The following is a 27,366-nucleotide window of genomic DNA, read 5'->3' as shown; positions in this document are numbered from 1 at the left end:
GCTACATACAGGGCTCCAATACACATACAATTATTTGAGGGTTCGAGGGAAGTTTAAAGACCTAAGCACAGTTATAACCCCCCAAGCAAGTCATAAAAAACAACAAATAACTGTGGGTCTAATAATATACTCAAGACTTGATATGTGTAGCTGGCTATGTGTCTGCTAGTACCGATTTGAATAGAAGACAGACTACTGGACCATTAACCACTGTGAAAAATGTCCATCAGTTACTCGTTCTTTGTCACCCAGTACATCATCTGGTCTACTCCACAGTAGTTTGTCCACCACTCTATCCCCATTGATATGTGTTGGAGATAAGTAGTGTGGGATGGATGTCTGGTAGCCAGGATGGTTGGCCCAAGATTCTGACTCTGAAAAAAAGTCATTCACGCACATGTATCCATGGAATCACCATGGCTGAATACCTCAGAGGGAACGGTGCACCCTCTGGACTGATTGTCATTAACTCACCTAGACTCTTTCTAGATGATCCTGATTTTATAAGAGATTGGTACCTCATCGCATGGAAGTGCACGAGAGACTGGTTGGTCTTAATCATAAAGACTGCAAAGAAAGCTGCAGACAATATTATGATAGAGATCCAAACACTAGAAGGTCAAATAAAAGCTACCATATCTGGGAAATTATTTACCAAACAACAGGATGAGAACAACAAAACAAACAAGGATTTTAAAGACAACATCCTATTCACCAAACTAGAGAAATGCAAAAAGGACTTAGAAAAGTTCTCCAAAGAGAAAATCTATCCTTACACAAGTGCGAACTACGTTCCAACGCCATTTAATCGTAGCGGAAGAACAGGAGGTTCCACTTATGGGACATCCTCATCGGATAATTCGACCGATTCTGACTCTTCCCATCAAAGCAATCCAACAATGAATAGGAGAGGAAGAGGTCAGTGGAAACAAAGAGGTGCACAGAACTTTAACCAGGGTCAGTTCAATCCTTGGTGGCCACCTAATCCCTGGATGCAAGGACCACCACAGTTCCCACAACAGATGGGACCTTTTGGACCCGGACCGTACTATCAAGGCCAGAACATGCCTTTTTTAGGGTATGGCAGAGGGAGGTCACGCGGAAGACGCCGGACCACACAGGGACATGGTCAAGTACAATGGAATGTTCCACAACAGGGAATGGGGCTCCGGAGCGGCAAGCAGATCCCGCAGGAACAAGCGGGCCAGAGCACGGGACCAGCCTCATAGTGAATCTAAGCTCGCGAATTTTAACACCATTGGAAGAAAAGGTACTGAACAGAGGCCTTGGTTTTGTGGGGACGAATGCAGGCGATCCCTTCTTGACACAGATTGAGATGTCAACATTTTTTCGGAAAGTGAGACTCCACTTCTTTTTCTCTAAAGTTGATCAAGCTGATACATACCCCCAGAATACTGGACTTCAAAAACCATCAACTTTCAGCCCATTAACAGGAATGGTCCCTGCGAAGGTTGTTACCTTTGAGGAAGCTGTACAGCATGATGTTCAAGAATTATTTAAACAATCACATAACCCTTATGTGAATATCTCCAAACCTGAACAAGAGGCTCTGACGTTCGATTACGATCAAATCAGCTGACAAGGGTGGAGCTACGGTACTAATGGATACAACTACCTACAGAGAGGAGTGTTTACGCCAATTGGGAGACACACGCTCCTATCAAATACTGACAGAAGACCCTACGCCAAGACTAACAACAATTATTGGGCATATCGTAGAAGAGGCACTGGCAGAGGGCTGGATAACAACCAAGGAAGCTGCCTACCTGACAACTCCACATCCGGTCAGACCATACTTCTACGTCCTGCCAAAGATCCATAAGGCAACGAGACCGCCACCCGGCCGTCCAATAATCTCAGGGATCGGTTCGATATTGGAACCTTTATCTACGTTTGTTGACGTCTTTTTGAGACCAATGGTCAAATTGATGCCTACTTATCTTCAGGATACGAAGGATCTACTTAGACTTCTTCCTGATCTTGATTTCGATATTGTGACGGATCACTTGGTATCCTTTGATGTGGAGTCACTCTACACCTCCATCCCTCAGAATGAAACTCTAGAGGCGATTGAAACCTTGTTAGGCGAACAAACTTTGGACTCAATAACACCTATTTCATTGATCATGAACCTGGCTACTATAGCAATGAAAGAAAGAAATTTCGAATTTGAAGGCCAGTGCTACCTGCAGATATCCGGGACGAGCATGGGCAGCGTTTTTGCGCCGAGCCTGGCTAATCTATAAATGCACAAATTCGAACAAGACCACGTTCTGAATATTGAGAATCCATTTTTAACATCGATACGCACATGGAAAAGATGCATTGATGACATCTTGGTGATTTGGCGTGGAGATGAAGCTTCTCTTCGCGCTTTCCATAGTTGGCTCAATAACCGCAACAGATTTCTATGCTTCACACTAGAAAGTAATCAACATTCATTGGCATTCCTAGACCTACTGATCACTGCGACACCACAGGGCCTCAAATCAGAATTATATAGGAAGCCTATGGCCCGCAATTCCTTATTACAGTACACCAGTTGCCATCCCAAGTCCTTACGTGATAACTTACCGTATGGACAGTTTCTGCGTGTACAGCGTAACTGTACTACTAAAGAAGATTCAAAAAAACATTCCGAAGACCTGGCTTTGAAACTTGCTGAACGGAGCTATCCGAAGAAACTCATTAAGCGCTCAATGAAGAGAGCAGCGAATAATAACAGGGAAGCTCTACTGGAACCACCGGTTCCCAAGGAAAAGAATGAAAGACTAACATTCGTGAACACTTTCAGCACAAGATCCAATGCAATCCAAGGCATAGTTCGAAAGCATTGGAAGATCTTAAATACCGGGAAGGATTCTTTGGCTCAACCACTGTTTGCTTTTAAACGAGCAACTAGTATAAGAGACAAGTTGATACACACCAGACCCCCACCTAAGGAGATCCATCAAGTGGGCACAATATGGAATATGCCACCAGTGAGAGGACATCATCCATGCGGCAATTGTGCCGCGTGCCCGCAGACTAAACACACTACATCTATCGATATAGGGACTAGTCGTCCCTGGGAACAAAAGCGGTTCACAAATTGCAATAGTAGCAATCTGATTTACCTCATTACCTGCCCGTGCTCACTGAGGTATGTCGGAATGACTACCCGAAAGATCAGAACGAGGATTTCGGAACATAAGAGCACAATAAGGTGCAAAAAACAAGCAACAAGGTTGACAAATCACTACATCCAAATAGGGCACAAACCAACAGAGTTTGAATGGACTGTACTGGAACAACCTAATATCCCTATGCATATCACGGATGTATCAAAATACCTGTTTAAAATAGAGCAAAAATGGGTGTACAAACTCAATTGCGATAAATCAGGGCTGAACGAAGACATCCCATGGATGACACTATAGAATCATCAACGTATGCGTCCCCATAATGATCTCATGAACAGTAATATGGCTTGTGAGGTGACTGACTTATGCAGATTTGGCATGAACACCACCGGCCACCTGCTAGTATCCTGACGTTAAAGTGTGTCTGCATACCTAATACATGTACAGAGACCACTTATCCTCTAAATGCTCGAAAGACTTATTGACCATGATCATGGTCAATAATGATATTGACTAACATCAGCATTAACAGTGCCATTCCAATTGACTGTAATTACATCTATAAGGCTATGAGTCCATCTGCCTTTTAACAATGCTCACAGTGATGAATGCAACAAAGTGCACGCAAGTGCCTGTGAACACATCCCTTAATATCTTGGAAGCATAGTAATCATGAAGTATCACTAACAGTACCCTAATAGCACTTTTATTTATGGTTAACAGTACCCTTAATGGCGCCCTTTCAGGTTAAAAAGATCATGATATTATTTACATCGATCACGCTATTTTCATTGCTAGTGACTACATTTCCCATGAGCATGTGTAGTTCAAACACTCTCCACTCATGCGAGAGTGTACAGCGTAAATTAGACTACATTTCCCATAAGCTTGGGTAGTTTCAGTGGATGCGTGATTGACCAATCACGCTCGAGTAAAAACGATAAGGAAGTGTCTGCTTTCTCCCGCGGCACCTCCCCAAACAGCCTGGCCGGCTGCCCGAAGTACCGACGGAGAGGTAAGGGTGCAGGAGAGATCCTGATTAACTCTTTACTAACACGCGGGGATAATTGGAAATGTCTTTTCAAATGGGGTGAGCACGCTATGTTTTTTTAAAAAGAGTGAGTACGCTATGATAATGTTTTACAGCGCGTGAGCGCGCAATCCATCGGTATGATGTGATTCCAAGCGTGCACCTTAACTGATTTGACAGGTTGTTTATACTTGGCTCTGCCTGTGCACTAAGAGTGAGGTTCTGTATAGCAAATGCCAGAATGTAATGACTTAATTCCCAGTTTACAAATTGGGATTGGAGGTATTCATAACACGCTCACGATGGCAACAGCACATTGATTTATTTATGGTTATTTGGTATACTGTGATACAGACATTCCACGCTTGACGGCATTGAAGTAAATTTGTCAATCGTTAAGAATGTTAAGAAACTTGATCATTGCGAGATCAACAGCCCCGGTGGTGCGCTGGCTAGCAACCTACAGGCTGTAACTCTGACTTAGCTCTACCTGACACAGATGTTTAATTTTGACTTTTCTACATTCTCTGCACTACAGAGCGGTGCTTCATTTTCCTGAGCTGTTTGCCAGGTGAGGTGAGGCAATTCCCCTTACAAATTAAGGTGAGGCATTGATAACCTATACAATGAATTACATACTATGGTCATTTGACCAAGATGTGGCATGAATATTATCTTAGCAATGTCTCTTTTGTAGCCCTTACTAATGAAGGTGTTATTATTATATTTTTTCATTTCTTGTTTATATGCGGATACGCTGGCCTATTTACAATCGGATCCTTTGATCTAAAGGAGGAAAATGGAAGTGTACAGGTGACACTTTTTTCTGTTCACGTATGTCCTGTTGTACTTATCATTTAATTCACGTAAGCAGTAGCAATTAAGTTTATGGGTCCTGAGGAAGCGGCGGGTATATAAATTGACCATAGTCCGCAGAAACATGTTGACCAGATTACCCAGTCAGAAGGTATTTGTTTGAACCACCTGACTTCTTTGCACTATTGTTGTTTTTAATGTTGGAGGTGCATGACCCCAGAATAAAGTGAATATTGTATGCACCATCCAATCTTACACTTTACATATTCTTTCTCACTTATTATTTATGCACTGCTTTCAGTTACGAGTGAAGAACACCTACCAGACATCCATCCCACACTACTTATCTCCAACACATATCAATGGGGATAGAGTGGTGGACAAACTACTGTGGAGTAGACCAGATGATGTACTGGGTGACAAAGAACGAGTAACTGATGGACATTTTTCACAGTGGTTAATGGTCCAGTAGTCTGTCTTCTATTCAAATCGGTACTAGGAGACACATAGCCAGCTACACATATCAAGTCTTGAGTATATTATTAGACCCACAGTTATTTGTTGTTTTTTACATACAGGGCTCTCCTGCACAACACGGGAGCCCCGACTCCATTGGCAGCCTTCCTCTCCATCATGCTTGGCCTTTGCACAGGGCTCACCTCTTCTCGGTAGATGCAGGGCTACCACTGCTCAAGGGAGCTCGGCTTGGCCCAGCGCAACTTCCTCCTACCGGCCCGCCCACAACCAGGCAATGGTGCCTGTCTTCCGTGTCGCACTCAGCAGCGACTCGGAAAGTTCTCTCGGCGGCTTCTGTTTCTTTGGCTGCGATGCGGGGTGAGCACCCAATGTCCCACATAGCATGAGAGCGGGGTGGGCACCCGCTCTCCAATGTAAAATACCTCAGTCACGGGGTGGGCTCCCACCTCACTACTACATCACGGGGAAATCCCTACGCTGGCGATTCTCTCTCTCGCTCTTCGTGCAGCACCGTGCTGCAAGGCCCACGCGCTCCTCTCCCCTGGTCAGATATTGTGCTCCCAGGGCATCAGGAAAATCCAAGCTGTAGTGCTCACAGGGCACTAAGTGCTCCAACAGCAAAAGTCCTCAGACAACAAGGGGCAATGCAGGGCCAAGGGAGGCAAGCCCTCATGGCGTTCCTCCACGCCCCAGCAGGATTCAGGCACAGCACAGCATCAGGGAACAGAACAACATTTCCAGGGGTCACAGCCCCTATACTTATACCATTTCCCTCCGTTGTCTGCAGCGCAGGGCTTGGGCGAACCAGATGCAACTATTTCAGGAGGGATTTGGAGCACTTTGTTTCCCAAGCTCCTCTTCCCTTTTGTCAGGTGGGGGCTAGGTGATCAGACACACCACAGGGGGCAGAGCCAGCATTGTTCAGGGCAGGAACACTCCTATTCAGGGACAGGGGACAACTCCTCCCACCACTCCAAATGTAGATGTCCTATTCAGCCCAATGCTGACTCATCCTGCCCCTCCTGGAGCCACCCACACCTCCCAGCCCCTGTCACTCACAAGCCAGACATACAATTCACATCAGGCAGGCTGACACATAGCACACAGAGATGCCAACTTCTAAAAGTGGCATTTCTCCACCAGTCATCATAAATCTGCGCACACCGTTGCGCAGCATTCATTCTCAAGAGTTCATACATACTAAACTGGACCGTGCGCTCCTCTCATACCAGGAATTACCATGGCCACCCTTATCCCCAATGCATTCCTAAGGGAGGGCAGGTCAATCTAACCAATGTAACACAGAGAGCGCACGCACTTTACACTGGACCACAGTGCCAAAGTGCCCAGAGGCATAAAACCACCAACACCATGTCAGAAATAAGGTGGTGAAAGGCAAAAAGTTCAGGGGTGCACCTGCCAAAAAGGGCCAAGTCCAACAGATCCCATCTATTTAGACCTCTAAAGATGCTTGACCCTGTGGTCAGCTGGGGTTAATTAAGGGTACCCTCGATTACACACACGCCTACCATTTGGCCTGGGCACATATATTAAACAGTACTTGTAATATACAATTTATGTAAATCATGTCCCCGAATGAACATTTTTCCTGTTTATGTGAGTGTGGTGCATACTGGGCCCAGTTGTGAAAGGTTACATTTGAAGGTAGTGCCCAGAAACTTCATGTGGATGCATGTGGTAAGAATGGTGTTGGTGGAAGATCTCCATGCTGTATAAATGAGTGTGATTGCTGAGACCAGCAGATTCTGTTTTGGGTTACACCTGGTAAAATTGAGCACAAGGTGGAAGCTGCACACTGCCAATTAGTTAGACGATGGGAAGTTGGTGACTCAACTGTTTTGCAAAAGGAATCCTTTAGGCAGGGCCTGGCCCTCTTGTCTCTGCCAAAAGTGCTACTCCAAAATGCTGATAACAATCAGGTGCAGATATTCATACTGAGTACCCCCCTGTTTTCTACCTGCAGTGAGATCTATCACCTGAACACAGACCTTATGCCGTATTTAGAGTTTGGCAGACAAGATACTCCATCACAAATGTCGTGGATGTTCTGTCTGCCATATTACATGCGCATTATAGCTTATTGCAATTGTAATATGGTGAATGGGATATCCTCCAAATTTACTGTTGTGTCTCATCAGTCAAACTGCAAATAAGTCCATTTGTCTGCTCTGCAGAGAATGAATACAAGAAGGAAGGGAACTATTCTACACTAGCTCCATTACACTGACTTCAAGACCCACATCACCTGTTTTTTTCCTCTTGTAATGGGACCCAAGCTCTCCAACTTGCTTCCAGATTTCTCTCCATCCAAGAAAAGGGTAATGTACACTGTGATCAAGAACATCCTGAGATTCAGGGCTGGTGTTTAAGACTGCCATTCTCCTAGAGGTGAGGGTACATTATATAGAAGTCATGCTGAAAGGAGGTGTGGGTCTGGTTGTGACCATGAAAGCCTGTTTTGCTTGCTGAGAGAGGGCAAGGTTCACTACCCCTGCATGAGTGCACCGCCTGAGGGAAGGAGAGTCAGCCACTGAGCCTTGTGCTTGAGGGCAGCTAATATGAGCAGCCAGAGCAAGAGAATCAGTGCAGTCTCATTGGTTGGATTGGGACTCCTGTCTTTCTAGAGTGAATCGTGACTGATCAAGGTGAAGTCTACTGATCAGAACAAACCAGGAGAGAAGAGAAGTGAGATCACAACTGCTGTGCAGACTGACTTATCGACTGAAGCCAAGGAACTCCTGACACTGCCTGGTACAACACTGAAGCAACTGTAACCTCTCAAAAGCCAAGAGGAGTAGGGATCTTCTTTGATACTAGCAGTTGGCTGAGGGATCCTGCCAGTGATCTTCAGATGGGCTTCTCAACACCGCCGTACCCAAGTGGAGCATCTGCACTCACTAATCTCTTACTATAAGCTCAAGCTGGTGGGTCCTGCTAGATAACTCCACAACAAGCCTCAGTACAGGGAACATTATGGACTGACCTCCAGGTCAGAGAAAACAGGGAAGCTATCCTTGTATCCAGTGCTGAGGCCACACCTTTGTTTTAGTTCACATTTGATTTGTCTATGTGCGTTTAACATTACAACACGAGATTTTACAACCATGTGTCTAGAGCCTATTAATATGTGTAGTATTGAGTACTGGTGTCTATATTTCAGTACTTCTCTTTTATAATAAAAAAAATCACTGGGTTTGTCAGTATTTATTGTGTTTGCTTTGATGACTGTTGAGTTTTGAGTCTCGTCCACTTCATACTAACTCATGAGATGCCATAGACTGCTTGCGATCGATACATTGTGTAGGAGAGTGGAGCATTATGTGGTGTGGGGGTTAGACTTCACCATATCACATTATCGCAATATCACAAAGATGGTCCTTGGATTCACAATAATGAATCCTTAGCTCAAGAAAGAAATCCATCACCAATTCATAAAAATAATGTGTATTATTATCTTAATTTAAACACCAAAGTGAATGGAATAGCATACATATAACCAGAGATATAGGTTTGTGAAGTAATATAAAATCAATGCAAAATACTACAGTGAAAACATAATATTGTGGTCAATGGGACAAACCGCTTGTGTCAATTGGTCAATTGCAGATCAAGTTCCGTGGAGCCCTTGCAGGGTTAAGGTCATGTGGGTCCCTGGACCAGGCCACAACAGTTGGGTGCAGTGTTGTCCTGGCTATCCCTACTGGTGATCCGGTGCAAAAAGACTACAACTGTGTGGTTGATGACACTGGTCGAAGTTCAGATGGAATTCCCTCTTAATGCAGCATCTAGTAAAGGGGCCAGGTGCTGGACTGGGGACCAACAAGCCTTGGCAGAAGCAAGCAGTGCAGAAAATAACTTCTACATCTGGTGGCCCAGGGGAACGGTAGCTGCCTGCAACTTTATGGAAGGCAGGACTGCAGTTTCCTAAATGCACTAGACCATTTGGATTTGGTGATCCCACAGAGGGCCCGATGGCCAATGATCACCTACATTCAAATGGTCTAGTGCATTTAGGAAACTGCAATCCTACCTTCCATGCTTTTGTTCCTGACTCCTGAGAGTGGTCACACTGCTTGGCAGGAGGTCTGACTTCTGTCTTGGTGGCAGCAAACACAGGAAGTGTGGGCTAGCCACCCAGAAAACAGAGAAGGCAAGCAGGTGAGCAACTTCTAAGGTAGCCATCTGGGTGAATGCCATCACCCGGAGCACGAGATTTATGTCAGGGGTGAGACAGCATGTTGTTTTGATACCACCTATGAACTGGGTACCACTGGCACTGGAGCCTTGTTAGCAGGTTTCAATGCACTGTCAGAGTTGAAAACCAGCAACTAGTAGTCCCAATGGGAAAAAAGATAGGGGCATCTGCAAAGAGCCATATTTTCTTACACATTAAGAGTCAAGTGCGGATATGGTGTAGTGATTGACCAGTTTGCAGTTGAACTGTAGGTCTGGACAGCATTGACAAAAGGCTCCAACCACCAGTGTTGTGGGCTTGTAACTCCTGCCTGCCCCTGAACCACCAACAAAGTTCTGATAAGCCCTTTTAGCATTACAAGGAATCAGAAATAAAATGATTTTTGCATTTTAGTTCCTGCTGACTGACATTTTCTGTTTTGAATACAGAGAATCGTGTAGGGAACTGGAAATAAGGGGTATGTGGGCAATTTAGCTGATTGTTGTACCCCACCTCAAGACCGAAACCTCTCTTGCCTCTAATCATCATTCCAGTTCCCTATAGAACAGTGATTCTCAAACTCTACATCATGACTCCCTGAGACACCCTCAAAATTAGCCAGGGGTAGCCAAGCTCCAAGCACTTTAATGCATTTAATGTTGAAGAGTTTGTTGGCTTCAGTTAAACTAATCAGACTTGAACGCATGATGTCGACAAACTGTAAGTGACAAGCCTGAAACTGAAAATGTAGTGCTTAATTGATGGCATGTTGAGGGAGATGACCTCCATATTTCAGTGCATCCCCACGTTCCAACACTCCCAAAGTAAGTGGAAGATGCCCGATTTACTTTGTTAGACTTGTTGATAGCTTAGGTTTTCTCCAAATGCATTTTACACCAATGAAAATTATGTGGAAAAGTACAGGTGTCGTGTTTCTCAAATACACTTAGGGCCCGATCACAATGCCGTAGGAAACAGCATCATAATCGGTTGTTGGGATTCCTTTCTGACTGACCCGTTTTGATGGGTTCGGTCAGGAAGGAATCAAAACCGGATTTCTGAATGGTCTCCGAAGGGCTCGGAGAGCCAGTCTGCCATTCGGAAAGCCTCCAGTAATTACTCAGGTGGCTCTTTCCACCTGAGGGATTACAATGGCAGATTTCAACAGCCTTTCTGTGCCGCCTTTCTGGCACAGAAAGGCTGTTGATTCCTGCACCCGGTGGCAGGCACTTTGAGGTGCCTGCCACATGGTGCAGGGATGAACTGCACCTCAGCTCTTTACAATGAGAGCATGCATTGCATTCGGAATGCATGCTCCCATTGTAAAGACTAGGAATGCGACCAAACAGTGTTCAGTCGCATCCTTATTGCTGGGTTGGGACTGATGACAGGAGGATGTTCGGTCTCAGTTCCCCAAAAATGTCAGACGGACTCAGGTCCGTCTGACATTGTTATCGGGGCCCTAAGTGTTATTAAATATTGACATGTGTACTTGAACCATAGGTACTTCCAATACACATTTCTTTCACTACACACACTTCCAGACAGGTCTGCTCTCTCCAAGAAAGAGCAACATGTAAAAAAAGGGAGGATTTTAATAGGCTTGGGTTGAATTGGAGGCAATTATAGGGAGGAGACAGCTATAATAAAGCAGTATGGAGTTTTAAAAAATCATGAGTCACCCTGCTGAGATGGGTGTGTTGGCACATATGACATGAGTAGAAATGGAAGGTCATGCAAATATTCTTCAAGTGCAGAAACACTGTAGCAATGGGGACTACTTGCATAGGGCTGCCATCTAGTACTGTAAGTGGGATAAAAAAGTTTGAGAGGGTGCTCTAAAAAAGGAATGGACAAAGAAGTGTAACTAGGAATATTTTATTGTGCCGCCTTAGTAATTTGAAAACACCCTCCGCATGATTATAACACCTTTATCACCTTCATCCCAATTATTTTCAGGGAGAAAAATTTAACTACTCCCGAGACCAGGCTTACATCCCCCACCCTCCCAAAAAAAAGTTACTGTATGGAGCTGCAGCCAACAGCCAATGGGTCATGGGAGCAGAGAGTCTAAAAAGTTTGGGAATCACTGCTATAGAAAAACAATTCAACAGGTAGTTTTGGTCTGTAGCTCAATCTGTCAAATGGTTAGGTTACCTCAGGAAGTTAGGATATTTCCTGAGATTTATGCAGAACTGGAAATGCTGCTGAGGTACCTCTGTAGTCTTCAACTTGGCTGTGTTTGCATTCCAACAACCAGAATTCTTAATCTAGTCTTAACTCCAGCATTACGTTGCTGTAAGTTATACCCTGCGTTTTACATTCGTTATCCCATATAATTTATTGGAGGCATCTGGACTGCCCCACTATCTAAATTCAAGAATATTTAGGAACCAGTTTGTAAACATTTTAACTTGAAATATCTGAAAGAGAGGAGAGTGCCCACACTGTAAACACCACCATTTATATGTCAGTAGTAGATGACAAATTTAATCATAAGCTAAAACATTTGTCTCAACATGTTTGTAAACATCACTTTCTAAGTTGTACTCAAATTCCCGAACCTCCACACTAATAAACACAATAAATCTGTAATTGAAGACAGCGTAAGGAATTGGAAAGTGCTGTTCCCTATTAAGTTTCTTCCCTTTGACAGACGGTCTTGGGCACTATAGAATGTTCCAAGTCACTTACTCCTTACCACAAGCCACAATTGAAACTGATGCCTTTTGTGCTGAAGATCAAACTTACAGAAATATTTAATATATATATTTTCAGTGTAACAGAAAGCTTTGTTCTAAGCATGGATTATTTGTTTTTACAATAGGATTATACTCAGTGCCTCTGTAGCCAGTTGTTCTAACTGGTACATTTGATATTTTTCAGGTGAAGGAACATTCTTCTGCTGTACAATATGGAGCTCTGGGCCGTGCTCACCCTTGTCTTAATTCTCCTCCTCTCCTTCAAGATAGTATCGAAAGGTCAACGGGGGAAGGGAAAAGGTCACTTCCCCCACGGACCAACTCCCTTGCCCTTCATAGGCAACTTAATGCAAATCCGTTTAAATGACATGGTCAACTCCCTCATGAAGGTAACCTCGGTTTCACTACTAAATGTAAATGTAAATGTGGGTGTACTTGTAAAGCGCACTGCGACTCCATGGAGTATCCTGGCGCTGAAGACCGCTGGGGAACCCTTGTTTTGTGCAGATGATAAATTACGTAATACATGTGCTACTTTGGCTTGTTTAAATGTGATCAGTGTATAATGTGCCTTGCACAATATATCGAGAAAATATTTACATGATGAGGGAAATATTCGCATTAAACTCATCCACTTGCATTTGCTCTGAGCCGCATTCCATTACATCGTTTTTGTTAACTTTTTAGTTACTGTTTTCTGTGTAGGACAGTTAGAGGAGAAGGCACTGGAGACTCCCTTGTTAACTGGTACCATGAGGTATCGTGAGGTACCATGGCTGCTCCCCATCTTTTCTCTATATGGGGTTTGCAAGAAATGCTCCCTCCTTGGGAGGGAAAGTCCCTTAAGGCATCATACCTCCATCAAATTGATCGCATCTTCCTGAACGGCCGCTCCCCCAAACTCCCTGACTCCAGCCCAGTGCAGCGCCCACAGCCCACAGCTGAAGCTCGTTTGTCTCGTGATTCGCCTGCAGTGTGTGGTATCGTTGCTCCGACATAACTATAGCGCTCTGTGCATTACTTATTGGCAGCGCTTTAAAAACACTGTATTGTTTGTTTGAGTAGCGCTCTGGACCGCAGCTTTGTTTAATTGTAAGCGCTCTCACCCGGATGCCCTGAGTGAGCACGCTGTTAGTGTTTGTGCATTCCACGATAATAGGCTTTGTATTGCTCCCTCCCGGTTTCGCTTTCTAGTTACCCCACCATCTTGTTGTTGTGCTTTTCCCCTGGCCCGCCTCCCCATTACCGCCTCCCAGCTGCCCCTCCCATGCTCCGCCCCATCCATTATCCATTTCAGACAGATGTCCACACGCGCAGCGTCCACGCGCAGCGGTCGCGCCGAAGGTGCGCCAAAGGTAAGCCCGTCTACGCCCGTCCGCGCCTGGACCGCGCCCAGCGCCAGACCCCCTGGCCCCCGCAAGTCCCAGCCCACCCGCATTACATACGAGGCCTCCACCCTCCTAACACTAAACCCCGGTCGACTCCCCAACTGCGCCCAAGCCGCACCTGGACACACCCACGGACCCTTCACATGCAACTCCTGCAAGTTTGACGGCACCAAGACCAACTCCACATCCACAAACACCAAACAGAGATCCAACACCAACCACCTAAAATGCATCCTGCTCAACACCCGCTCGGTCCACAGTCACGCCATCGACCTCTGGAATTTACTCGACACCATCTCTCCAGACGTCGCCTTCCTAACAGAAACCTGGATGAACGCCTCATCAGCTCCAGACATCACCATAGCCATCCCGGAAGGCTACAAGATCATCCGGAAAGACCGCACCAACCAAACAGGAGGAGGAGTCGCCATCGTCCATAAGAACTCCATCCACATCTCAACCAGCTCAGACGTCAACCTCACTAATGCCGAACACCTTCACTTCCAGATCCACACCGACCCCAAGACCACACTCAGAGGCACCCTCCTCTACAGGCCACCAGGACCCCGAACACAATTCAGTGAAGACAACACTGACTTCATCACCCCTCAAGCCCTCCCCTCCGAGGACTTCATCCTACTAGGAGACCTCAATTTCCACCTGGAAAAGAGCAACGACAGCAACACCACCACTCTTCTGGACAATCTCGCCAACCTCGGACTCAAACAACTAGTAAACACCCCCACCCACTATGCAGGACACACACTCGACCCCATCTTCACCTCCAGCAAACACATCTCCTTCAGTCACACCACAACTCTTCACTGGACGGACCACAGCTGCGTTCACTTTGCCTACAAAAAGACCACAACCCACAACCACCCTCAACCTACTCTGCGAAGAAACTGGAACAAAATCACCATCGACCAAATCTCCACATCGCTTCTTCAAAACGCTCCTGCCTATTCGTCGAACCCCAACCAAGCAGCCACTAACCTCACCCAATGGCTAACCAACACCGCCGACAACCTAGCACCTTTGAAAAAACGCCATATCAAACTAGGCAGCAAAAACGCCCCCTGGTTCAACGATGATCTTAAGAAATCCAAGAAACTTTGTCGCTCCCTTGAGAAGGCCTGGAAAAAATACCCAAACACTAGCACCAGGGACGCCTTCAAAAACACCACCCGTCTACATCACCAACTGATCCGGACAGCCAAGAAAGCCGCATTCAAAGACAGACTTAACAACAATGCCCACAACAGCAAGGAATTATTCAACATCGTCAAAGAGTTCACCAACCCCATTGCCAACTCCAACGACATCACTCCTTCTCAAACCCTTTGCGACTCCTTAGCCTCGTTCTTCCACGACAAAATCGCAGACATCCACAACAGCTTCGACAACCAACCCGGAGATCAACCCTCCCAACCGTCTGCCGAACCTTCATCCCCCTTGAACACCCTTAATGACTGGAACCCAATCTCCACTGAGGACACCATCCGCCTGATGAACTCCATCCACTCAGGTTCCCCCATTGACCCATGCCCCCATCACATCTTCAATAAAGCAGACTCCATCATAGCACCCCACCTCCGAGACGTCATCAACTGCTCCCTCAACTCCGCCACCTTCCCGGAAAGCTGGAAACACGCCGAACTCAGCGCTCTCCTGAAAAAGCCCACAGCTGACCCCACCAAACTCAAAAACTACCGCCCCATCTCGCTCCTCCCATTCCCGGCCAAAGTCATCGAGAAAGCAGTCAACAACCAGCTCGCCGCCTTCCTTGAAACCAACAAATCCCTCGACTCCTCACAGTCCGGCTTCCGAGCCAAACACAGCACGGAGACCGCTCTCATCGCAGCGACGGACGACATTCGAACTCTACTGGACAATTGAGACACAGCCGCCCTCATCCTCCTCGACCTCTCCGCAGCCTTCCACACAGTCTGCCACAGCACCTTGTTACAATGCCTCAGAAACATCGGAATCCAAGGAAATGCACTTGAATGGATCACCTTGTTCCTTGCCGGAAGAACTCAGAGAGTCCGCCTCCCACCCTTCAAGTCAGAGGCCACTGAAGTCATCTGCGGCGTGCCACAAGGATCTTCTTTCAGCCCCACCCTCTTCAACGTATACATGAGCCCCCTCGCGACCATCGCACGCCAACACAACCTCAACATCATCTCCTACGCTGATGACACTCAACTCATCCTCTCACTCACCAAAGACCCCAACACCGCCAAAACCAACCTACATGAAGGAATGAAAGAAGTGGCAGAGTGGATGAAGCACAGCCGTCTGAAACTGAACTCAGACAAAGCAGAAGTCATTATCTTAGGTTCCTCCCCTTCCGCCTGGGACGACTCTTGGTGGCCTACAGCCCTTGGAAAAGCACCCATCCCGACGGACCACGCACGGAATCTGGGCGTCATCCTGGACTCCTCACTCTCGATGACCAGACAAGTCAACGCCGTCTCATCATCTTGCTTCAACATTCTTCGCATGCTCAAAAAACATTTCGCTGGATCCCCACCGAAACCAGAAAAACGGTCACCCATGCACTGGTTACAAGCCGCCTGGACTACGGAAACACCTTATACGCCGGTACCACCGCAAAACTTAAAAAAAAACTCCAACGCATCCAGAACGCATCAGCCAGACTCATACTAGACATCCCGCGTAATGACCACATTTCTGGTCACCTGAAAAACCTCCACTGGCTCCCTGTCAATAAGAGGATAACATTCCGCCTCCTCACCCACGCACACAAAGCGCTTTACGAACTTGGACCCGAATGCCTCAACACGCGACTTTCCTTCTACACCCCCTCCCGCCAGCTACGCTCTTCCAACCAAGCCCTTGCTGCTGTTCCTCGCATTAACAAAACCACCATGGGAGGTAGATCCTTCTCCTACCTGGCGGCTAAAACCTGGAACTCACTCCCCATTCACCTTCGCCTCACTCAAAACCACCTAGCATTCAGAAAGCAACTTAAAACCTGGATATTCGACAAATAATTCCCCACCCTCTTCCAAGCGCCTTGAGACCCTCTGGGTATGTAGCGCGCTATATAAATCACTTGACTTGAGCTGCGACTCAGCAGAAGGGACACAGGATGCAGGAGCATCAGGGGCCATGAAAGAGGCAAAACCATTAGATGAGAAAGAGAAGCCACAACTGGCAGCTGGAAAACAGGAGTCGGGACCAAGCAGTTGATATGAGGGTGTCAAGTGCACCAGGGGCCACAGAGGACAAAGGACTACCAGGAAAGATAGAGAGGGCCTGAAGCACAAGGGCCATGACAACTGCAAGAAAAGGAGCTGTAGTGGAGGTGCGGTGGTGTTGGAAACCTTGTGTGGCCCTGCATTGTCTGGTAAATTTTGAGTAACGCAAGACAGGGCAAATCACTGAGGGCCATATTATCAAGAAAGGGCGATACATTATCGCCGCTTTAATTGGCAGGAAACTGCCGCTAAAGCAGCAATAATGGGCTTGATAATATGCCCTTGTGAATTCCCATAGAAGCCCAGGTTCTGGTGTTAACCAGGGATTCTATGGGGATTCACAATGGCATATTATCAAGCCCATTATCGCCGCTTTAGCGGCAGTTTCCTGCCGATAAAAGCGGCGATAATGTATCTCCCTTTCTTGATAATATGGCCCTGAATGCGTAACTCTGCACCAGGGAGCACTTCCATGAGTGGTGCTTGGGTGTTCCCACACATACTAACCAGGGATTCTGCTGCATTTCCAGATTTTCAATGAGTGGTATACCTGCGAATGGGAAACATCCTTTACAACGCAACTTTTACCACGCAATGCTTTTACATCGCAACTTTTACAACGCAAACCATTACAACGCATTGCGCTGGGGGGCGCTCTAGGATAGGGAATAGATTTATTTACTATCCAACACCTTCCCTACTATCCACGGGGACTGGAGTTGGAATAGTAAATTAAACTATTCACTATCCAGCCCCCCAAAGCGCTATGCGTTGTAAAGGCATGCGTTGTAAAACTTGCGATGTAAAAGCATGCGTGGTAAAAGCATGCGTTGTAATGTCATACATCCCCTGCGAATGCGTCAAAATGCTATGCCTTCTAAGGGGAGGTGTAATGAGGAAAAATATTTTTATTTATCCTCGTTTTTACCTTTTCCATGCATTCTGCAGCAAACTTAGAATGAGGAAAAAGCCTAAGAAGGTTGTTTTTGTGCATGAAGGTGTACCTTCCTGCATGGAAACAATCCTGCTTGCAACACAGGCACCCATGCCCCATGATGCAAGGATGTCTGCGCTGGCGCTAGACAGCACAAAATGAGCCAGCACAAGGAGAGGACAGGAATGAACCATATAATGTTAAATAGGGTGTATTCCTGCCCTCTCCCTGTCTCGCAATACAGCACAACAAGATTTCTTGCTCTTCTGTGTGACATTCTGATAAATAACCCCTTCCATGCGGGGCATATTCCCCTGCTGTGCTGGGGGGCGGGGGGGTGTGCCCAGCGCCCCGGTGCTCATGACGAGCTCAGCTCATCATGAGGCACAGTGCTCCTGTGCTCGTGACGAGCTGAGATCATCATGACCACACCCGTTCCCGTGGAACGCTCAGCACAGCAGGGGAATTATCCCCGCGTGTGAGCATTCCACGGCTCTTGACGAGCTCAGCTCGTCATGAGCACTGGAGCGCCGTGCCTCATGACCAGCTGAGCACTGGAGCGCCGTGCCTCATGACGAGCTGAGCTCGTCATGAGCATTGAAAAGGATAAACCTCCAGATAGTCACTTAGTTTATGGCACAAGTCCCTTGGACCTTCGGATCATTGAAAGTCTTTGTCAGTAGTGTGGTGGAAGCACCTATTTTTTTATTCATTTTACATACAAACACCAATGCTGGAGTTTGTTTCTGGACCCCAAAAAAGAAATGAACCTCGAGCGCAATCCCTGTGTACTTCCTGTGACCAGGAGGCTACTTTCTCCTCATCTGCTGCTCTAATCGGTCTCTGAACCTTTATAAACAAGAGGCATGTGAACTCACATAGAAGCCCCACCCGTTTGGCCTTGCCACACACACACTAGGTATGCAACATTTTCCCGCCCTTTTCTCACTATGATGGACAGCTCACTCGAGGGACCCCGGCTCCCAAACAACTAGTGAGCATGGTCGAGGCTCGGCAGGTGTACTTCCTCACCATATCTACCGCCTACAATTGGATGTAATCCTTGATGGAGGTCTTTACATCCACGAGTTTCTCGAGCTCAATCCCTGTGTACTTCCTGTGACCAGGAGGCTGTTTTCTCCTCATCTGCTGCTCTAATCGGTCTCTGACCCTTTATAAACAAGAGGCATGTGAACTCACATAGAAGCCACGCCATTTGGCCCCGCCACACACACACTACGGTATGGAACGTCTTCCCGCCCTTTCCTCACTATGATGGACAGCTCACTCGAGGGACCTCGGCGCCTTTCGGCGCGGTGGCAAAGTTACAGACACACGTGTCACAAAATGGCAAAAAAATCCGCAAGTTCGCAGGAAAATCCGTGAACTCGCGGATTTTTTAGCCATTTCGCGCAAATTCGCGGACCGCAAATCCGCCAAATTCACCCATACTTAGTGAAAATCTACATTGTGAGGACTCCCTATCTGGGTGGGTCACCAATGTACCAATGCAACTAACCCATCGCCGCCAATAATAGTGTGTGAACATAGTTGGAGGATGCTCCAAAGGCAGAGTAACCACCGGTGAACAATAAGCCATACCATACCTTTAAAGAAGGACAGTTTTTGTTGAGGATCTTGTTATTCCAAAGTTATAGCTTATTCTCGATACACCCCTGTCCCTTGCATTGATACTCATCATATAAAGCACTGCACAGCTCTAAGGAGTGGTACAGCCTGCGTCGATCAAATTACCTGAATTACTAAAATTCAAATTCTCCGTGACTACACAACAGAAATGGAATGGCAAAAAGAGTTTGCATAGGGTTTTATATTAAAATTAATTAGTTTTTTTTTCTTAGCGCACATTCAGGTGGCCCTGCTGAAACCAAGAATATGTGTGTGTTGGAAGAGATTGGACACAGGTCTTGTGTGTTGCACTTTACTGGTGCATCATGTATTCTGCATGACCCTGACATTTTATACTATGATATGTGGGACAGTAAGCAATGTTATCATGCTGCATGACCAACATCCCCCGGTTGCTGTGCCTTGTAAACAGTGGACCCAATATGATGCAGTATGTACATGATGGACTGTTTTGTACTCTCTTGGCTGAGTGGTCCCTTGAGCTTCCACTGCAGCAATCCCCTCAAGGATGTTCACGCCCAGGATGCACTTCAACATTTTCTCCGAAGGAGTACTTTGGAGCTCTGGGGCGGGGACACCACCAAAGTCCATGCCTTTGCATTCATGATGCTCTTAAATGTCCTACCCTTTTTTATGTATTTCACTTTTGATTGTGTAAAAGGACACTGAGTTCACTGTGGTTACTTTTGCAATCAGCGCATGCACCATTTCTGTGCATTTGAGCATTAACTACCCCAGGAGTAGGGGCTCCTCTTTCACTATTTCTTTCTTTGTTATTACTTTCGGCTCTTTTGCAAAATATGTCATCTTCCTGACCCTAAGGGGTGGCACAGTGTTTTTTGTTGCAGTTCGGGAAAAGACAGCAGCTGGGGAAATAAGTCAGGGACTTTTGTGTGCCACTTCTGCTAAGTTCTACGATCCAGTTAGCTCTGTGATGGAGTGAAATATTCGCCCATCAACAGGCTGTGGAACTTGCCGGGGCGTGACAATGACAGTTTCTTTACTTGTAACTGTAGCTTTCTGTTTGCCCATGCAACAGCAAAGAACTGTTCTCTGCCCTGCTTTTTAAAAGCCACTTCTTGCTTGTGTTATTTCTGTGAATGTAGTTATTTTTCCCACGTGGCTGTATGACCTCTTCTGGTACGTGTTGCTTGCTGTGATCTTTAGTAAAAAGCTTATCAATTAGAATGCTGTATTTAAAATCGGAGATATTGTGTTCTGGTGCCCTATTAAACCATCATCCAAACAAATACATGATATACATTCATTTAGCAGCATTCACATGTAACAAACTAATGACGATACCTGAAGACAGTATAAACAATCTATTATTGCCTTATATGATAATAATAATAATAATCTTTATTTAGATATAAAACATATCTTTAAAAGAATTTACAAATTCACAACCTGACCAAATATTAAGATAAAAACTTCTAGGAAATAACAACACAATATAGATATAAAAACACAATCCATTAGCAATCATTATAAAAACAGGGATTTTGTCTCATAATATATTTTAAAATCACAAAAATTGAAACAGGGCACCAGCTTGCATTGGGTATCACCAGGCTATGTCTAACATTGCTGAGAATAATGCCAGTTATTACTCATTTCGTTGAGAGAAAAAGGAAAATTAAGCACTTTACCTTATATGAGGTGAATTCAGTTTGAAAATACTCATATTGCATTCGGTAGGGTGAACTAAATGTCATGCCTCCTACACTTTAATCCCAGAATAGGATTAACGTGCCTAATGCGGAGAAACAAAAATAGCTATTGTTTTGTGGTTTCAAATTACGGGATGTCTACAAGATTACCATGCCAGGTGCCAATATAAGCTTTCCTCAAACGGCCTCGTTTATTAGGTCTCTCTGGCCTAGGCCCCTGTGACATCAAAGCGAGAAGGAAATACTGCGTTGGAAATAAGGCAACAATCACTCCCAATATATTTTCCAACCCACTTGCAGTACCTGATGATTAGTTTCTTTCTTTCCAGTCGTTAGAGCAGTGGCAATACAATTAGCCACAACCGGCCAACACTGTGTAAGGGGTTTCGAGGGGCTGTAATATAAAGCACAACTTCCCTATAAAACCTCACTAACCAGTTTTTAAAAGGGGAGCGTGTTGTCGGGTTCTCGATACCAACCACACAGTTGAAACAAATATGCAATCTCATGCATCATCATCTGTATTAATAGGAAAGCTTTTACACACGTTTCTTTTCTTTGCAGGTGCAAACATTCTTAAAGCAGGAATGTAATCTATGAAGTGCTTTTCGATCTGAAGGATCTCATGATTCACGGATGCTAAAAGATTGGCAAAGGCAATTGGTTTCGCTTTGATGTGGCAATGGATGCACACAGGCATGCTCACATATTATTTCTGCCATATCTGGGTACAACCTGCCTCTTTCCATGCCTCCTATTTATGTGCACTATTTGCTTGTGGTGCTGCTGCCATGCTGCACCTGTTCTGTGCAAGTAGGGGACGTTTTGTGCAACTGTTCTGCTAGTAACTGCTTGCGGCATAGAAGCGAGGCTTGCAGTGCCTTTGCCATGAAGTACCTGTTCTGTACATTTGATAGAAGCTTGTAGTGCTGCTGCCCAGTGCTGCCTGCGCTGGGTTTGTGAGGGGAGCTTCCAGTACTGCTGCCATGCAGCACCAAATCCTTTTGTAGCTCTTTTCTACTACAAGGGATCCGTAAATTATAATACAAAATGTGTGGTGGGTGGCAATTTTGAAAGTAAATATTATCATTTTTCTTGAATAGATTTGCCTATTGGAGCGCTAAGGGGCTATTATCAAAATGTTTGTTTATATTATTGTTTGGCTGTGTACAGGGTCAGTGATTACAGGAATTGTGGATTTAATTTTACATTGGAATATATTTAAATATGGAACTAGATTGTATGGGATTTTAGTCAAAGCAAACTTTTAATAATATTGAAAGTAAGTGTTTTTCTTACACTGCTCCCTTCTTCCCTATTTGCTTCTCCGCTTGGAGCCGTTTATTGACCCCATTATAACTTTCACCCTAACCTGTTCTCTTCTCTTCCTGTATTTTCTCCATGCCCTTCTACTTTTTAACAGACCAATCTGGGTTATCTCTGATTATTTCCTCACTATATCTACTACTTCGATTCCCTTTGTTTATTGTTTTATTTATCATATCAAACTGTGGTCTCTTCTCTGTTATTCTCTTTTTAGTAATTACTGTTCTCTTTTTAGTTATTATCATATTTGGGGCTTATCATATTTTGAGCTTCCCGAACTACTGCTAATTTTGCTCACTTTTGACCTTAGCCACTTTCTAATTATTCACTTCCGTTCTGATCACTAATGTCAATAACAATGCCATGTGTGAGGTCCTCAGCAAGGGCAATTGGCACCTTAACTCCCAATGACCCTGCTTCAATATCATAAGCTTTCTACCTTTTCAAGGGATATCTGTGCCCCAATAGTAAAACAGTACAATTGCTCATTGAACAAGCATGAAAAGATACCGAATCCATAGGAAAAGCATCATTGTATATGAAAACACTATGGGGGATATTCTCAAGGAAGTGGCGGAGAGAGGTGTTAACCTTCCTGGCTTAACACCTCTCTCCACCCCTTCGGAAAAGCAAGGCTGCACCATATTCACAAGGACATGGTGCAGCCTTGCTTTTCCCCCTGCGATTAGCGCCAACGCAGGCACCCTTGCACCAGAATGCAAGGGTGTCTGCAAGCAGGGAGGTTTGTTTATGTACAGGAAGGTGTCCCTTCCTGTGCATAAACAAAACTAAAATGCCAGTTTGTAACTTACATGTGTGCTGCTTCATGCAGCACACATGTTAGTTACAAAATGGCATTAAAAAAAAAAAGGTTTGCTTAAGTATAGGAAGGGACACCTTCCTGTACATAAACAAACCATGGCATTTAGCATTTCCCATGTGTGCTACAGAAGGCAGCACAACTGGAAAATGCAACAAGCATTGAAAATGCAATAGGTCTCGCAATAGAAGAGTTTAACATTTTCCGTTTTGCAAATGGATGAGTGGCGTTGCATGGATGAGTGGCGTTGCGTGGATGAGTGGCGTTGCGTGGGCGAGTGGCGTTGCGTGGGTGAGTGGCGTTGCGTGGGCGAGTGGCGTTGCGTGGGCGAGTGGCATTGCGTGTGCGAGTGGCGTTGCGTGTGCGAGTGGCGTTGCGTGTGCGAGTGGCGTTGCGTGTGCGAGTGGCGTTGCGTGTGCGAGTGGCGTTGCGAGGGCGAGTAAATGAAGGGAAGCGAAAGAGAGAGAGAGAGTTAAGGGAGGGAGGGAGAGAGAGAGAGAGAGAGAGAAAGAGAGAGAAGGGAGAGAGAGAGAGAGAGAGTTATGGGAGGGAGAGAGAGAGAGAAAGAAAGAGAAGGGGGAGAGAGAGAGAGAGAAAGAGAAAGAGAGAGAAGGGAGAGAGAGAGAGAGAGTTATGGGAGAGAGAGAGAGAGAGAGAGAGAGAGAGAGAGAGAGTTATGGGAGGGAGAGAGAGAGAGAGAGAGAGAGAGAGAACAAGTGATACCAAAAAAAGTAAGCCATGCACGAGTGATTAACGAATGCTGATATTTTTAAGCCCACAGCAAATGTTACTTTGCCCAGTGGGAGAATATAAAAAATTGTTTGTAAAAAATTGACAGAGTGCGCAAACCACAGAGTTAATGGCCAATAAAAATAAATCCAAGAGCGACCATGTGAGTTTTAGGCAAAGGAGACGCTGAAGAGCCCCCGCTGCCTTGGTTTAAAACAAGCATTGAGAGCCTGGTGGGTGTTATTTATTATATTGCACACATTCTAAACGTAGTGTCCACAAGAGGTCTCGGATTCGACTCTCGAGTAAACCGATGCACGGTGAAGCAAAGTCATTTGACAACGATCACACATTTTGTCAAGCTGGGAACCTACGATGATTTGAGTGCAGTTTTCTTGATTAAATGTTGTTTGTGGGGGGGGGAGGGGGAGGGGGAGCCAGCGAGTGGGAGGGAAGGAGCATATGGGGATGGGGTGTGAGACGGTGGTCGTCCCTGGAAGGAGGGGGGGAGGAGGGGAGGAAGGGCTGGTGGCGCCAAGCAGAAAGCGGGAGAGTGTCAGCGTCTCAGCAGCAGCTGGCCTGCAGAAGTTACAGGGACTGCTCATGCAGTACACGGAAGCGGCCCAAAGTAATGGTTTTTAAACATTAACTTGACCCCACCTGCAATGTCCTGACAACATCGGCATGAGTGCGCCAAGGAAAGTCAGTGTGTCATGTTCACTGTATGTACAAGCAATATTGTGTATCTGGAGCAACTGTCTAGTCAGTCACTCACAATATAATAAGACGGAAAAGAAGGCGGGAGATCGGGTGTGAGTCAGAGGGGCAAAAAAAATGGAAAAAGCTGAAGTAAAATGGAAAGAGTGGGCGAGGAAAGAAGGAAAAAATATAAAAAGCAGATTGCGAGTGGAAGAAGCAGAAGAGAAAGAGCGAAGCGTGTGTTTAATAAATAAAGAACAAGCGGGATCCTTGCGCTGAAAGTTAAAATAAAAAAAACAAGACGGAGGGCATTGCTGTGGGGAGGGGGTGGAGGAGAAATGCACACGGCGGGCAGGGGAGGGGGCGGAGCGGGGAGAGCGGCATGTGGGTGTGAAGAAGCCGGGGCCTTTGAAGTGAAGCTAAGCTTCACTTCAAAAGGTGTCGGAGGAATGCGGCTGAGGAAACAGACGGCGATTGCGGCTGAGGGAACTGATGTGCACGTGCTTTTAAGCTCAATGCACATGCGCATTGAGCTTAAAAGTCACGGGCACTGCAAGGAATCGCCACGATTCCTTGCTTGTTAGTTAAAGCGTGGTTAAGCCGCAATAGGCTCGCAAGCTCGATGCGCATGCGCATCGACAGGCGAGACCTAAAAACGAGGAGAAATAAAGGGGGATATTAACAAGGAAGTGGCCGAGAGAGGCATTAGCCTTCTTGGCTTAACGCCTCTCTTCGCACTTCAGAAAAGCAAGGCTGCACCATATTCACAAGGACATGGTGCAGCCTTGCTTTTCCCCCTGCAATGGTGCTAAGTTTCACAACTTAGCGCCAAGACAGGCACCCTTGAACCAGAGTGCAAGGGTGTCTGCAAGCAGGGAGGTTTATTTATGTACAGGAAGGTGTCCCTTCCTGCACATGCCAGTTTTTAACTTACATGTGTGCTGCTTCATGCAGCACACATGTAAGTTACAAAACGGCATTTTAAAAAAAAGGTTTGCTCATGTACAAGAAGGGACACCTTCCTGTACAGAAACAAACCATGGCATTTTGCATTGTCCATGTGTGCTGCACAAGGCAGCACATTTGGAAAATGCAAAAACGAGAAAAACGAAAGCATTTCTCCTCGTATTGCCAACTTAAGACCAGGGTTTTCTTGGTCTTAAGTGTGGCGTTAGCTCCTATTTACGCTGCCCTTGTGAATAGGGGCAGCATAAATATCAATGGATGTTGCGTTGGAACGCCCACCACAACACCCACTGCATGCCCCTTTCATGCTAAACCCAGCTTGAAAGGGGGCCTATTCACAAGGCAGCTTTAAGCCACGTTAAGTGGCTTAACACTGCTTTGTGAATAAGGCGAGGCCCCTATTGCCACCGCAACATCACTGAAAGTGATGCAGTGGTGGCGATAGGGGCTTGTGAATATGCCCCAAAGCATTTTTTCTCGCATCGCCAACTTAAGACCAGGGTTTTCCTGGTCTTAAGTTTGGTGTTAGCTCCTATTTACACTGCCCTTTTGAATAGGGGGCAGCGTAAATATCAATGGGTGTTGCGTTGGAACTCCCACCACAACACCGCCTGCATGCCCCTTTTCATGCTAAACACAGCGTGAAAGGGGGCCTATTCACAAGGCAGCTTTAAGCCACGTTAAGTGGCTTAACGCTGCCTTGTGAATAAGGCGAGGCCCCTATTGCCACCGTAACATCACTGAAAGTGACGTTGTGGTGGCAATAGGGACTTGTGAATATGCCCCTATCTCTCCTAAGACTTTATACGCACCACTCTCACCTATTTTACAAGTTATCTAAGGAAAGACTGTCTTCATGAAAAGTCACTTGATGGCTAATAACTGCTCCATATGGATTGTGTTTTCCAGCTGCACAAGAAGTATGGTTCATTGTACACTGTCCACCTTGGACCTAAGCGATATGTGGTGCTATGTGGTTATGAGACCGTGAAGGCTGCCCTAATCGACAGCGGTGATGCGCTTAGTGACCGGGGACATTATCCTCTCTTTTCCAATTTCACCAAATGCAATGGTGAGTACCCGGCTTCTGATAATTACATTTATTACTAGGGATAGATAAATCATACAAAGGTCATATATTTCTTTACTCTACCAAACATTTGGATCCTTCACTGATTTTTGTCCTACATTGTTCTTTGTAAGGGTATGTCTGAATGTTTGTGACAAAGCATATTAGTACCAGCCTTTTCCTACATATACTACACTGAGGGGGTAGAGTCAAGGTATTTATATCTGAGAGCTCCTTAGGAGATGAAAAATTATGACACACTTGTCTGAGTGTATTTTCAGGGAATGTTTCTGTTTTTTATGCTTCGCGGTTCACATTTGAACATTATTTAGCTGTGTGAAATAGCTATGTGTGTTTCCCCTGCTGGGCGGCGGGGGATAGTGGGGTGGGGGTGGCGTGTGGAATGGGCATTCTAGGTCCAGCTGGTATTGCAGACTGGCTGTGATTGATATAACAGAATGTTGAGGATAGTCCTGGCTGAAAGTTGTGTGTTAATTCACATTAAAAAAGAAAACTAGAGCA

General features: G+C 45.7%; 1 protein-coding gene across 1 annotated transcript in view; it reads left to right on the top strand.

Moving 5' to 3' along the window:
• The window catches only part of LOC144782820 (cytochrome P450 2F2-like), a 280,070-nt gene that overhangs the window by 31,119 nt on the left and 221,585 nt on the right, over positions 1-27,366 (top strand). Inside the window, exons 2-3 of the mRNA XM_078662098.1 lie at positions 12,548-12,752; positions 26,685-26,847. Coding sequence (XP_078518224.1) covers positions 12,576-12,752; positions 26,685-26,847 — 340 coding nt within the window. The 5' untranslated portion in view covers positions 12,548-12,575. The remainder of the gene's footprint in view (positions 1-12,547; positions 12,753-26,684; positions 26,848-27,366) is intronic.

The sequence above is a fragment of the Lissotriton helveticus genome, chromosome 9 (assembly GCF_964261635.1).
Source record: "Lissotriton helveticus chromosome 9, aLisHel1.1, whole genome shotgun sequence".
Classification (NCBI taxonomy): domain Eukaryota; kingdom Metazoa; phylum Chordata; class Amphibia; order Caudata; family Salamandridae; genus Lissotriton; species Lissotriton helveticus.
The sequence above is the reverse complement of the archived record's forward strand: the minus strand, read 5'-3'. Positions and strand labels throughout refer to the sequence as shown.